The 15,398-nt window shown below is 42.0% G+C and overlaps 1 protein-coding gene across 8 annotated transcripts in view; it reads left to right on the forward strand.

Moving 5' to 3' along the window:
- The first annotated feature begins 3,293 nt into the window (after positions 1-3,293).
- PIP5K1A (phosphatidylinositol-4-phosphate 5-kinase type 1 alpha) overlaps positions 3,294-15,398 on the forward strand; it is a 38,719-nt gene continuing 26,614 nt past the window's right edge. For 3 of the 8 annotated variants that reach the window (XM_014461314.2, XM_014461318.2, XM_014461319.2), the window contains exons 1-2: positions 3,294-3,816; positions 14,435-14,473. In XM_014461314.2, coding sequence (XP_014316800.1) covers positions 3,738-3,816; positions 14,435-14,473 — 118 coding nt within the window. In that variant the 5' untranslated portion in view covers positions 3,294-3,737. Of the gene's footprint in view, positions 3,817-4,524; positions 4,678-14,434; positions 14,474-15,398 lie in introns of all 8 variants that reach the window. The other 5 variants (XM_023759221.1, XM_014461316.2, XM_023759222.1 and 2 more) reach the window with 5 other exon arrangements.

Here is a 15,398-nt window from a genome sequence, read left to right on the forward strand (position 1 = left end):
TTAATGGCTTCCTATCATCTGCGGGATATAGTCCAAAATCCTTGAGGTAAAATAGTGTTGGTTAAGGGCAGGCTTAGAGCCAGCTAGACCTGAGTTGGAGTTTGAGCTTAGAGATTCTAGCTGTGTGATTTTGGACAGGTTGCTTTACCTCTCTGAATCTGTTTTCTCTTCTGAAGGTTGTTGAGAAGATTAAGAGAGATAATCCTTATAAACTGCTTCACATTGTATTGAGTACACACATAGATATTTAGTAGGTGATTACTACTATTAACATGGCACTCAACAACCTTCATAGTTTAGCCTCTCCCTGCCTTTTTAGCCTCACCTATGCCACATCATTCTATTCTAGTATCGCTTCCCTAACACCCACTTTTCTGTCATGCTTCCATGCTGTTCCTTCTCCCGAGAACCCCTTTCCTTTCTTAACTACCTGGCAAAATTATAACTCTGTAGGACAATGAAGTCTTCCTGCACACCCATTCGGTTCTCCTTTTCATAGTCATGGAAACAACGCCTTCTTGATTCTTTAGAATAGTTCCAATCTGAAATAGTCTGTGGTATTGTCAAGCCTTTATGTTCATGTTTATTCCAATTAAAAAATATATTTTTATTGATTTTTAGAGAGAGAGGAAGGGAGAAGGAGAGAGAGAGAAAGAAACATCCATGTGATAGTGGAAAATCAATCGGCCACCTCCTGCATGCCCCCATGGGGGATTAAGCCCAAAGCTGGGGTTATGCCCCTACCAGGAATTCAACTGGCAACCTTTCCATGCACGAACTACACCCAGCCAACTGGGCCACAGTGGCCAGCGCTCTTCCCATTTTTTTTTGATTCAGAAAATCAATAAAACCATATGTCAAACCATAGCATTTGTACATACTCTATGATGGCACCTATTACATTTTATTCTAATGATTTGTGTCTGTCTTTCTCATTAGCCTGTGGTCTTTTTGAGGCCAGGAACTTTATCTGTGTATACCAATAACTCTCATAGTGTGTGGGACATTGTTGGGGCTAAATAATGTTAATTCAGTGAATGAATTAATGAAAGACTAATTTAATGATTAGGTACCCATTCTCTTATTTTGCCTCTTTGTTGATCTTGGCAGCCCCTAGTCCCTCCATTCTGACCTTAGGAACTATTTTAAGACATGAAGTTCACTTTAATAAGACTGTGTGTGTGTGTCCCTATTTTGAGATAACTGGATTGCCCCCCTTTTCCAAAGTCTATGTTGGTGAACTCCCTTTTCCATTTCCTTGGAGTCACCAAGCCAACATGTCCTGCTCTGCCCCTTACTTCCACACCCTGTGACATCATGAGGTTCTGCTATGCCAGGAATGTTACTGGGCAAGAGTGGCTCCATGACTCAGAGCACATCAGCAATTGAGTGGGAGTGGGAGCAGAGACAATGTTTAGGGAAAAAAGATGGGAGGCACCACCAGCCAAACTTTTTAAATTTTACCTTTATCCATTCATATACTCAGGAGGCAGTTACTCTGTGCCAGGCACAATTCTAGATCCTTGAGATATAAAAATGGATAAGATGTAATCTTTGCCCTATATGTTCACAGTCTTATGAGGGAGATAAGTAAACACACTGACATAATACAAGTAGCCATTTTTGGTCCATAAAAGAGAAACAAAGACCCGAAAGAAGCTGCAAAATGCAGATCTTCTTTTGGGATGATTCATAGATCAAATCCCAAGGAGAAAACCCCCTGTTTGACCTACCGCCATAGTGAGTCCATTATTGGTCCATTTCCAGTTTTCAAATCAGAAACAACTTTACTTCTACAGCTGATTTCTTTCTTTTTTTAACTTTTAAAACATTTATTGATTTTTAGAGAGAGAGAGAGAAGAAGGGGGAGAGAGGGAAACATCAATTTGTTTCACCTATTTGTGCATTCATTGGTTGATTCTTGTATGTGTTCGGTCAGGTGATGGAACCCCAAACCTTGGCGTATCAGGATTTGCTCTAACCAACCGAGTACCCAGCCAGGACTCTACAGCTGATTTCTAAAATAACTCAGGAAATGGTAGCAACTCCATGACTTTTATAGAAACAAAAGTAATTTATTCAACAAATATTTATTGAATATCTATGAGCCAAATCCTATGCTAGACAGTGTAGGCCCACCTGTCTAGTTTTTGTACTATTTAGTTTGGTGGAGGGGGCGGGTGTAGGTATAGGCAATCATAAAATACTTCAATGCTACACAATTCCATTGCTATGGAATTACAAATGCAATCTGATCATTGGAAGTTTGTCTACCCTTCACTACCCAAAGGAGAATGAATAATCCAGCAGGTGGCAGCAGGGAATCTTAATGAGGGAAAGGTAGAAGGCAGTAGTCAGTGTCTAGGGCTATTTTCTGGCCAGTGAGGTCCTAGGTTCCTTTTTGAGGACCCAGAAAGAATCGGGTAGAGAATAACCCGGCCATTTTTGGGGCTACCGAACCTAGGATTTTTTTATTCCTCTTCACTTATTCATCCCACAAATAATTGTTGAGATCCTACTATGTACAGAGTCACATCACCTGAGTAGCTTGAGGATACATGAGTGAACCAAAGACAGTGGTTGTTCTCCAGGAGGTCAGTCTCCCCAGGGAAAGAGGTCTTCAGAGTTCACAACCTCCACGGTACTTTGTTAAAAATGAGCAGGGTTAATACGAAGACTAGACTAGAATGGAGAACTTCTGTGTGTCTCCATGCCCTTTGGAATATAGATAACAGAGAGGATAAGGGCTTGGATCACGGGAAGACTATAATATGGTTTGATCACCTCCCTTTTTGACAGGTCTTCATTCACTTATAAGATATTTCCTGAATTCTGTCACTGTGCCCAGCATTTGGCTTGAGGCAAAATGTGGGTCTGTTTCAAATGTCACTCGGAGGAAGACAAGACATGCATGCACCTTAAACTAAATAGTAAACAAGGCAGTAGAGCCAGAAGGATACTTGGTGGCATGTGATGTTTTGCGAATTTGACTGCTTAAAGTCTCTCACTTGACATTAGCGAGTCTGTCGGGAATTCTTCTTTAAGCTGTAAAACTGAGAGGACCCGTCGAGCCAACTCCTAATGAGCATAGGCAACGCAACCCAGTTCTTTAAAAGAGCCGAACTAACTTGACCCCAGCGAGCCACCATAGGGAGTGTCGGCCCGGCGTGGAGTCGTTAGGCCCAGAGGGACCTGCATCATGTGACCAGGAACAGCCTCCCGATTGGCTTTGCTCCTTTCTGGGGTACTCCCCACCCCCATTGAGTGGGATGGAACGTGAGGTTGGGCGCATGCGCAGTGCCTGGATTTCGCTGGCTGCCGGGAGTGGAACGGTGGGGTTGGCAATAAACAGGCTGTGGCTAGGAGTAGGGGGAGGGGGCGTTCGCTCTGCCGGGACTTCTCACGCCCCCTTGTTGCTTTAGGTGTGGTTTGGTGCGGACGCGGGGTCCCGGCAGCCAGCTGGAGCCTATTCCCTTGTGAAAGGGAAAAGCAGCTCCCGCGGAAAGCGGTTCAAGTTGCAGGGAGGGTACGAGACGTGGATTGTCCCCATGCCAGACAAGTGGTGCGGCCCTGAGCTGGTCCCGGAGCCTGCCCGGCGTGTCTGAGAAAGGCCTCGGAGGGGCGAGAAGGTAGCTGTCGGAACGCAGTTTTTGTGAAGACGGGAAGAGTCGACTCGGAGAAGAGGAAGAGCCGGATTGAAAAGGAGTGAGGCCACTGAGGGGGAGGGGGCTGCCAAGATGGCGTCGGCCTCTGGGCCGTCGGCGGCCGGGTTTTCATCCGTGGATCCCGGGGGTCCTTCCTGCACCTCGTCCTCAGGTAATCAGGGCGGGGCGTGGACGGGGGGCTGATGACGGCCGTGCGGTGGGAGCAAGAGCGAGACCTGGGAGGGCACCTGTAGCTGGGGAGGTCCGAGGTTGTCGGTAAGGAAAACAGGGTTCTGAATAGGCTTTCCGAGTGGGCAGGGGATTCTGAGGAAAAGATTGTTTAAGTGAGGAAAGGGGAGCTGTCAAAAACGTTGTCTGTCTTGGAGGAGGCCGAGTTGAGGACTTGAAAGAAGTAGGGTCAGGAGGGGTGGAGATGGACAGTGGGGATAGGAGGGGAACAGCAGGGAAATCGAAGGGAGTAGAGAAAAGTAAAGTGAATGGAGGCCTTACAGATAGGAATTACTTAGTGTGAGAGGCAGGTAGAATCCCAGTTGGTTCTGGAGTTAATTGAAAATGTAGAAGAGAAGCCTTGGAATTGAAGAGTGATGGGGTGCTTCCGATCGCTGGGGGTTGAGGGAATTGGGAGTTTTGTTGGGGGTGGGAGTTGATGGAAACGTCTTTTTCCCTGGAGACTCCCCCTAATGCGTCATTCCTTCTCACTGCGTGCCCCCTCCCTCCCCCTCCCCTCCCCCTCCCCTCCCCCTCCCTCCCCTTTCCCCTCCCCCTCCCTCTCCCTTTCCCTTTCCTCTCCCCTCCGCCTCCCCCGCGGGCGCTCGCACAGGACACATTTTATCAAACATCCTCCCTTGATGACTCCTAGCTCTAGAGACTGACCACCTTCGGGAAGGAATGGGCAGTATTGAAAGAAGACTGAAGAATGTGGAAAATTAGGGTTAAAATACCCAAAAAATAGATGGAGAAGGTGGAGTGATGACGTCTGGAGTTGCAGTGGAGGCTGAGAGGGGTGATGTTGGTAATGAGGGGGAGGCTCTGGGTGCTGGGGGGACGTTGCATAATAGGAAATGGACTGGCAGGATGCTTAGGTGGCATCAGGAAAGCGGCCCTTGGAGAAGAGAGCCAGGCATGTAGCTCAGAGCAGGGAGCAGCTATTGAAGATGGAGAAAAGCTACAGATGGTGTGTGGGAGGGAAAATGGGTGGTGGTGTCGCGTGTGTGGGGGGAGCTTGAGTCAGAAACTGCTCCAGAGCTTCCATCAGAAACGTCTGCTGTTCCGCAGTGACTGTTGCCTCCGCGCTGAACTGGATGGGCCACCAGAGGTTGGATGCTTTACTTGAGCTGCTGACATTTCCTTAGACCTGAGATTGAGTTCTTGCCATTTTGAAATGGCTAAGTAGAGGGTTCCACCTTTCATATTCCAGCTCAGTTGAGTTAATACTGGTCACAAATATCTTCTTCATAAGCTGCAGTTTTATTTATGTACATCTATTTTTAGTTTCTTGAGAGGTAATTTTTGCCTTTCTTGTAAAAGCATTAGAGAGCCAAAGCAACTCATGTTGCATCTAAGTGTGAAGAAGGATAAAGTAAAAATGACAGGTTTTTTAATATATATATATATATATATGTAGTAGGCCCTTAATTTAAAACCTCTTTTCCCCCTTCAATCCAAGAAAGAAGAATGGTCATGTGTGGTCCTTAAACTTCTTACCTATTAAGTCAGGTATTTTCTTTTTTAGAAACTGGGTTAATTTTTTTTTAACCAGGTTAATCTTAAAAGCCATGTGTTTATATTCCAGAATCTGACTCAACCTCCAGCTCAGGGAAGTATTGGCCAGGTGGACAGATGTAGGAGTAAAAGGAAGTATTTCTTTGTCTCTTACTGATACATCTTCCTCCTCTTCCATCTCTACAACTTCAGATAGTCCTGTCTTTTTTATTTATTGTTTTTTACTTAGTCATTGATTTTAGAGAGAGCGAGGAAGGGAGAAAGAGAGAAAAACATCAATTTGTTGTTTCACTTATTTGTACAGTCATTGGTTGATTCGTGTGTGTGCCCTGCCACGAATCAAACCCACAACCTTGGCATATCGGGATGGCACTCTACCTGGCCAGGGCAGTCCTGTCTTTTTTAGATGTCACTATTTGATATTTTTGTATGTTTTTTGCCAGATCCTAAGGCTTGCAGTTAGTAATTCAGATCATATAAATGTTTTTTCCTATTGTGCTTTCACCAGAAAGTCAAATACTAGGTTTCAAAACCTTGACTACTATGTTGATATCTGAAGTCAAGGTGTAAATATGTCCAAAATAAATAACTTTAGAGTACTTTTTTGTATTTTCATTTTTTACACCCACCTTCTCTGCTTCTTTGGCAAATATTGAAACAGTTGGATTAAGAAATTAAGAAAAATTTTGTTCATAAACATTCTTTTTTTAAAAATAATTTTTATTGATTTCAGAGAGGAAGGGAAAGAGAGATAGAAACATCAATGATAAGAGAGAATCATTGATCGGCTGCTTGCACGTCCTCTACTGGGGATTGAGCCTGCAATCTGGGCAAGTGTCCTTGACTGGAATCGAACCCGGGACCCTTCAGTCCACAGGCGGATGCTCTATCCACTAAGCCAAACCAGCTAGGGCGCATAAACATTCTTGAAAACATTATCGGTTATTGTGTGCAAATTTGCAATGTTCACTTTTTGTTCTGCAACATTGCCTTTTGTGTATCTGCATTTTCACTTAGGTTTGGGCTTAGCAAATTTAATGTAATACAATATTTCATTTTAAGGATATGTTTTTGAAAAGTATAGGATGTTTGATTCTTTTTTTTTAAAATATATTTTATTAAAAAAAAATATGTTCTATTGATTTTCTACAGAGAGGAAGGGAGAGGGATAGAGAGTTAGAAACATCGATGAGAGAGAAACACCCATCAGCCGCCTCCTGCACGCCCCCCACTGGGGATGAAACCAAGGTACATGCCCCTGACCGGAATCGAACCTGGGACCCTTGAGTCCGAAGGCTGACGCTCTATCCACTGAGCCAAACTGGTTCTGGCATTTTATTGATTTTTACAGAGAGGAAGGGAGAGGGATAGAGAGTTAGAAACATCGATGAGAGAGAAACATCAATCAGCTGCCTCCTGCACACCCCCTAGTGGGGATGTGCCCGCAACCAAGGTACATGCCCTTGACTGGAATCGAACCTGGGACCCTTCAGTCCGCAGAGGCTGACCCTCTATCCACTGAGCCAAACCGGTTAGGGCAAATATATTTTATTGATTTTTTTTACAGAGAGGAAGGGAGAGGGATAGACAGAAACATCAATGAGAGAGAGACATCGATCAGCTGCCTCCTGCACACTCCCTACTGGGGATGTGCCCGAAACCAAGGCACATGCCCTTGACTGGAATCAAACCCGGGACCCTTCAGTCCACAGGCCAACTCTCTATCCACTGAGCCAAACCGGTCGGATGTTTGATTCTGATGCAAAAGAGGCTGTAAGAATCAGTTTTATTTGTGATTAGAGGATAGTGGTGTTCTGGATGGTACCTGGAGAAATATAGGACATTGGCAGGAGTAAGTGATGGTTTATGATTTCCTAAATTGTTAAAAGCTGGAAATTCAAAGAAAGGATGTGTGTGTGTGTGTGTGTGTGTGTGTGTGAACCATCCTAAAACCAATTTATTTTTCTAGATGCTTAGCTGAATTCACTTAAATTTTGGTGAAATTCTGAATTCTAAAACTAAAAGTAAGATTGCCTGGCAATGTTGAAAATGGATACAAAATAAGAATGTCAGGATTCAGGGCAGAATGATGTTTTAAATAAGCCACTCATAACCGTTGGAGGCTCAAAATCTGTTGGCATTCAAATTAGGAAGGACAGGTGATTTAAAACAGTTGTTCCCTGCCAGTATTAACCCCTGTCTTGATTATTTTGCCATTAAGTCAGAGCTGGTCTTTTATGCTGACAAGTGAAATGCCAAGGGTAGAGCAAACCATATGCTCTGGGTGATGTTTGACATCTTTTCCCATTGGTGTAATTACCATGTTTGGATTTTGGGGGAAGCAGTTATAAATGAATATCAGCTTTCGGTAGCCATCAGTGTATTCTTGCTCTTAAACTTTGATTGTTAATAAAAGGTGATGCAGTTTGCCATCTACTGTCAGCTGTTTGGAGAGTAAAAGAAATTTATTCCTTCTCTTCCTTTGTTCCCATACTCATTTGGACGGTGGTAGCACCACTTAAAAAATAAAATCAGCCCTGATAAAGTGCTGTTGACAGTGTGACCATCTAATTTGACCAGTCCATCAAAAACTTGAAATTCAGCCACTGAGTCCCCTTTGTACCGCCATGAAGGCAGTAAAGTATTTCTGCTTTTGAGAATTGATTTGAAGTCAGTGGAGGAGTTAGAAAGTAAAGTTAGAATGCTAAGGTGTACACTGCTCCCCTGAAATAAGAGCTGTGTGATAAAATCACGTGACTCTCCAAGAAAAATAACTTGAAACCTTAGAAGATCGTGAACTTCTAATTCCTTTTGATTCACACCAGAACATTTCTGAAATTATCATCCTTATGACATGATTTTATCATAAGCACAATGATTTGGAGATAACTTTACAGCTTCTTTCCTGACTTTTTCTTAACTACTGAGGGAAACCTCAGAGGACACAGGATTGAAGCATTTTTAAAAATATATATTTTATTGATTTTTTACAGAGAGGACGGGAAAGGGACAGAGAGTTAGAAACATCGATGAGAGAGAAACATCGATTAGCTGCCTCCTGCACACTCCCCATTGGGAATGTGCCTGCAACCAAGGTACATGCCCTTGACCGGATCGAACCTGGGACCTTTTGAGTCTGCAGGCCGATGCTCTATCCACTGAGCCAAACCGGTCAGGCAGGATTGAAGCATTTTTGCCTAGGACCTTGGTTCTGGTGAGTTTGTTCTTCCTAAGCAGGGCCCCACCAGTAAATTGTGCTGTAATCTGATAAGTCCAGATGGTAGGGATTTTTGTTGAGGGTTTTTTGTCTGTTTTCTTTGTGTACAGTGTTAAGCTGTTTGTAGGCTGATCCCTTTCCCTTCAATTCTTCTATACTGGTGAAAAGTAATGCAACGTAAACCAGTTTACAGGAGTGAGTAAACGGAAATTTGGGAATATAAAGATAGAACAGACTGTCATGTAGTCAGAATATCTCTAAGTTCTATTCGCTTGATATTTTATAAGGAGGAAGAGATTTTTCTGTTTGCTTTCTTTTTAGGGGGTTTTGACTACCCTACGCCCTCCTTTTTTCTTTTGTCCCCTTGGTAGATTCTGATATCAGAATGTCATTGTTTTGTGTCTTTTTTTTTTTTTTTTTAATCCTCACCCAAGAACATACTGATTTTTAGAGAGGGGGGAGTAAGAGAGAGAGAGAGAAAGAAACATTGATGTGAGATGTTGCCTCCCCCATGTACCCCGACTGGGCCAGAGACCTGGGTGGAGGATTTAGCCTGCAACCTCAGCATGTGCCCTGACACTGGAATTGAACCTGCAACCTTTTGGTGTATGGGACACAGATGAGCCACGTGGCCAGGGCGGAATGTCATTGCTTTTGATCAGTTATTTATTTCTGCCATGGTTGCTTAAGCTTTTGAATATCAAAATAGTATGTTTGCTTGTTACTTTCTGTGTGCTGTTCTGGGTTGATATAAAACCCTTCTGATTAATAACTTTGCTTAGATATGTGCTAGCTACTAGCTATTACATAAAGCCTGTTTTCCTTTGATAATGGAAGCTATAGCCTGTGAAGTGAACAACAGAGATAACGTTAGGTCAAAGACAGAACTGGAGAGAAGGAAGGTGGTTATTTTATCATTTAAGCTTTGTATTTCCTAAGATTTGGGGATATTCTTACTTGACATAAAGAAAGCAACAAGACCAAAGTTGTCATTCTCTTTTCTCTTCTTTTTACTGGACATATTTTCTTGATCAAGGATAAGAGTATACTTCAGGAAGTATGCTATTTTCTGATAGCCTGGCAGAGGAATCTCTGTTTCTCTCTGTTCCAAACATCAGCGAAACATTCAGTCTCAGAGAGTGAACTGATGGTGTTTCCTAAAGGAAACCCCTTCCTAGCCCATTTCCCCTATTGCACTTCACTTCTCCACTCTTTACTATGAAAAGAGAGCATTGTTTAGTTTCTACATATGTGTTTATATCTCTTATGAGCTTCTTATTGTTTTTTTAAAATATATTTTTAGTTTCTACATATGTGTTCATATCTTCTTACTGTTTTCTTTTTTTAAATATATTTTTATTGATTTCAGAGAGGAAAGGAGAAGGGGGAGAGAGAGAGAGAAACATCAATTTTGAGAGAGAAGCATGGATCAGCTGCCTCCTGCACGCCCCACACTGGGGATCGAGCCCACAACCTGGGCATGTGCCCTTGAATTGAACCTGGGACCCTTCAGTCCACAGGCCGACACTCTATCCACTGAGCCGAACTGGCCAGGGCCTTATTGTTTCTTTTAACTGTTTTCTGGTGAAGTGAACTTATTTTCTCAACCCCTCCATATTTTTAAACTTTTTCTTCAATAATTTTTCTTCTGTGAAATTTCGCTTTGTTCATTTGTAATGACTGTATACAATATGTATTAATTGATAAACATCTGATTCTTAGAAAGTCTCCTTATTGCTGGAGTCTGAGGAAGATTTTGGCAAAAAGAGAGGAAGGCAGGTTCCTAGTAGATAGTTCAATACGTTATTATTTGCCTTATATTTCTCTTTTTTTGTTGTTGTTAATCCTCACCTGAGGATATTTTTTACTTTTTAAAAAATATATTGTTACTGATTTCAGAGAGGAAGGGGAGAAGGAGAGATAGAAACATCAATGATAGAGAAAATCATTGATCAGCTGCCTCCTGCACACCCCACATTGGGGATCAAGCGCTCAAACCGGGCATGTGCCCTGATCGGGAATCGAACCGTGACCTCTTGGATCATAGGTTGACACTCAACCACTAAGCCCTGCCCAGGCAGGGATCAAATACTTGATCCTTCTTGACCCTGCGGTGTGCAGACCAATGCTGTAAATACTGAGCCACACTGGCCAGGGCAATATGGAATTAATCCAGAATAAACACTGCCCCAAAGGTCCAGTGATGTTGATTAGGCTAAAGCAGTGGTTCTCAACCTGTGGGTTGCGACCCCTTTGGCAGTCGAACGACCCTTTCACAGGGGTCGCCTAAGACCATCCTGCATATCAGATATTTACATTACAATTTATAACAGTAGCAACATTACAGTTATGAAGTAGCAACGAAAATAATTTTATGGTTGGGGGTCACCACAACATGAGGAACTGTATTAAAGGGTCGCGGCATTAGGAAGGTTGAGAACCACTGTTTTAGACAATTTCTGAGTATTTTCATTTGGAGAATACATTGTGTCTCCCACTTGCTAGACTATACAGTAGTATAAATGGCTTGCAGTATTTCAAGTTAAGAGGACCAGAGAGATTGCTTCAGATAGTCCAGCAGACAAGTTGGCTGATTGTGTGTGTGTCTCTCTCAATCTTATCAACCAGGACATCCCCTAAGAGTTAACATTTTGCTTCTGAAAAGCCTGCTTGTCTCTTTGTGCCCTATGCAGAAATTATTCACATATTTCTGTAGTAGTATTGGTAGGTCATTGAGTTGGGTGTCTGGGACTGCTTCTCTATGACCTGTTCAGGCACAATTCCAGTTGTCTGAGGAATGCACATCCGGCCAGCCTGTAGTGTCCCCAAATTATATGTGTACTTCAAACACTGAAGTCAGTCACATGCTGCCTCTTCGTTTCTCAACTGGGGATGATGTCATCTCATCTCCGACGGGGATGTTTCTGCTCTGAAAGTGCTGGGAGAGGCTCTGGGATTAAGGCCAACTCTGTTTTGTTCCACACACCGGGTGGGAGCTCTCTTTTTGGAGCTGTTTCCTATCTGAAAATACCTTTGTGTCAATGATCTCTCATTCCCCACTCATTCTTCCCTCTGAAGTTTGCCTTTTTCACATTTTGCAGAATCATATTGATGGTTTTTCTCTTCCTCTACATTTTGGATCTTAGTCTCCGGTGGTTTAGTAGTAGCAAGCAAATTTATGGAGAGCCACAGTGATGTTTTAACTAGTGACTAGAAACTAGGCCCTACAGTACCTTTTCACCATAAACACAATTTAGGGTTAGGCCAAGGACCAACATGGAGTGTTTCCTTAAGTCTAGTCCAGGGTTACTCAGAAAAATATTCTGACGTGATGTGATGATTCACCTCTGTATTTTAGTAAGAATTATTGGTTTCCACTTTGGCACTTGACTGGTCCAGCTGTTTTGAAATTATTTTAGCAACGTTAAAGATTTCCCAGCTTATTTTCATAATTTAGAGGCTAGATCTTTGATATTTTTCAAGTCTTGTCATCCAGATGTGCTGAAATCAGGTATCCCTGTTTTATAGGAGAAATGATATTCTGAAGGATATAAAAAATAAACTTCAGAAGGAGCCTCATATATGCTGATACGGGTTTGTTTCAGGTTGAATAGGCATCTCAAAGTAATATGTAGTGGAGAAAGTGAGTCTATAGGAGTCATGCTTTTTAAAAAATCCTCACCCAAGGATATGTTCATTGATTGTTAGAGAGGGGAGAAAAGGGAGAGAGGGAGGGAGGGGGTAGAAAGAGAGAGGGAGAGAAACATCAAACATCAGTCAGTTGCCTCCCATATGCTTCCCAACTGGGGATCAAACCCACAACCTAGGTATGTGCCCTGACCAGGAGTCAAACCTGCAACCTTTCAGTGTATGGAAGATGCTGCAACCACCTGAGCTATACTGGCCAGGGCTAGGCGTCATGCTTTTAAGAAGAAAAAAATTTGCCCTAACCAGTTTGGCTCAGTGGATAGAGCGTCAGCCTGCGGACTCAAGGGTCCCAGGTTTGATTCTGGTCAAGGGCATGTACCTTGGTTGCGGTCACATCCCCAGTGGGGAGTGTGCAGGAGGCAGCTGATAGATGTTTCTCTCACATCAATGTTTCTAACTCTCTATCCCTCTCCCTTCCTCTCTGTAAAAAATCAATAAAATGTATCTTTTAAAAAATATTTTATTTTATTTTTTTCTAAAACGTTTATTGTCCTTTTAAAGAAAACATTTTTTTTTTTTTTTAAAGAAGTCATGCTTATTTGTAGCTTGGGATTGTTAGCAGCATTTGAGGTATTTTCTCTTCATCTTTTCCTTCTAGTCTGTCTCTGCAGCAGCATAATGTAATTGTAATGAGCTTGAGTTAATGTGTTGGGCAGGGAGTGATGTGAGTCTGTATGTGTGGGACTGTTGAGTTGTGATTTACTGGGAAAAATGGGTTATGAAGTAAAGAGAATTATAATAAAGCCACCTATATAGAAAATTTATATAGATGAGAAAATTTAAATTTACAAATTAACCTAACCCCACTATCCAAGATAGTCATATTTTAACATTTTGATCTATGCTCTTCTGGACCTTTTTTATGTATGTAAGTACATGTGAATTTATAGATAAGTATGTTTTCAAAATATGGTACTATATAATTTTTTTTACCTTTTCCAAAAACCTACTGTGACATCCTATCTATAAGTATACAATAAAATAATGGTTATATACTATTCCATTTTATGATTTCACCATAATTTATATCACCAATCCCCTGTTCATTTAGAGTCTTTCCAATTATGGTATCTTTCCAGTTATAGTTATTATATACAGTGCTGCATTAGATATCTTTGTATATCCATCTTTGTCCACTTGATTGTTTCCTTAGGATAAATTCCCACGTCTAGGTCAATTTATACATTTTTGTTTTTAAGACTATTTGCCTAGATATTGCCAAATTGCCCTCTAAGAATGAAAGGAAGATCCTCAAGTAAAATGTATGCATATTCTTTTGTTGTTGTTTTACCAGAGGATACTTTTTCCATTGATTTCTAGAGAAAGTGGAAAGGAGGTGGGAGGGAAGGAGGGAGGGAGAGAGAGAAAGAGAGAGAGACATCAAAGTGAGAGAGACACATCGATTGGTTGCGTCCCGCACGTACCCCTACCAGGGCTGCGGAACCTGCAATGAGGTACGTGCCCTTGACTGGGACTTGAACCTGTGACCCTTTGGTTGGAGGGTTGATGCGCCAACCACTGAGCAAAACAGCCAGGGCTACTATTCTTTCTTAAAAGATCAGAAGCCTGCATGCAAAAGACTTTTTTTAAAAAAATATATTTTATTGATTTTTCACAGAGAGGATGGGAGAGGGATAGAGAGTTAGAAACATCGATGAGAGAGAAACATCGATCAGCTGCCTCCTGCACACCCCCCAATGGGGATGTGCCCGCAACCAAGGTACATGCCCCTAGCCGGAATTGAACCTGGGACCTTTCAGTCCGCAGGCCGACGCTCTGTCCACTGAGCCAAACCGGTCAGAGTGCAAAAGACTTTTTATACCTGAAAATTCGTTGCCAATCTGAAATCACTCCAGAGAGAAATGATTTGGCTTACAAGTTTTGTGACTACTCTTGGAATTTTTTTTTTTGCCAGAACTTCTTTTTCTCTTGTTTTTTGGACATTTACTAGTACTTAGAACTACAAAAAAATCATCTCACATTTCACAGTATGGTGTTGGGGATCAGGCCAGATCCTGTTCATAATTTTAAACTTTAGAGTTTTCAGAAAGATATGCTTATTCTGCTGTAAGTAAGTACAATCCTAGAAATAAGTGATAACTTTCTGTTTTTCCTCATTTAGGTTTCAACTGTCTGTGCTGTGGGGTCAGGAGTAAGAGAGGTAGATCTGATGTGTATCTGTGCTGAAGAAGCATGAGCTCCGCAGTAACTAGCAGCCAGCCCTCTTCCCATAACAGTTGCAGATTGTTTGTAGTGGTAGTGCATGGTCTTCTTCTGAGAAGGCTGTGGATTTCTTATTAAACATAATTTACTTGCCCTCTCCAAAAAAAGATGCTCTTAACAGAGAAATATATTTCTCACAGTTTCACGGTATAATATGAATCAGTCAACTCCCTAACTTTTTGTCTCCTTCAAAATCTTCCCATAACTTCATGTCCTTTTGTTTTAGTAAATGAGTCTCTTTTTTTTTTCTTTAAAAAAAATTTTTTTTTAATGATTTTAGAGAGGAAGGGGGAGAGATAGAGATAGATAGAAACACCAGTCATGAGAGAGAATCATTGATTGGCTGCCTTCTGCACGCCCCACACGGGATCAAGCCCGCAACTCCGCCCCTACTGGGAATCGAACTGTGACCTCCTGGTTCATAGGTCGACGCTCAACCACTGAGCCACACCGGCTGGGCAGTAAATGAGTCTCTCAATTCTTTTTCTTTCCCCTCTCTGCTGCACCTCTCCCCTGACTCTTCCTATCATGTAGATGGGGTTTCATAATTCACAATGATAATAATTGCTTATATTTATAGAGTATATATTATATGTTAAGTGCTATACATGACTTATTTTAGTTCTCATAACAGCCCTATGAGGTACGTTATTATTTCTCCACTTTATAGATAAGGTAACCAAGGCCCAGAGAGTTTTAATAAAATTGTCCAAGGTTACCTAGTTAGTAAAGAATGGATCTCATATTGAAACCTAGCAAACCTAGGTGTTCAGATTTCAGAGCCCACAATCCTACCCACTACGCTATAATTGCTCCCTCGCTAATTTGAAAGTCTGTGTGCAAACTAACCTGACTTTAAACTA

This window comes from Myotis lucifugus, unplaced genomic scaffold (assembly GCF_000147115.1).
Source record: "Myotis lucifugus unplaced genomic scaffold, Myoluc2.0 scaffold_151, whole genome shotgun sequence".
Classification (NCBI taxonomy): domain Eukaryota; kingdom Metazoa; phylum Chordata; class Mammalia; order Chiroptera; family Vespertilionidae; genus Myotis; species Myotis lucifugus.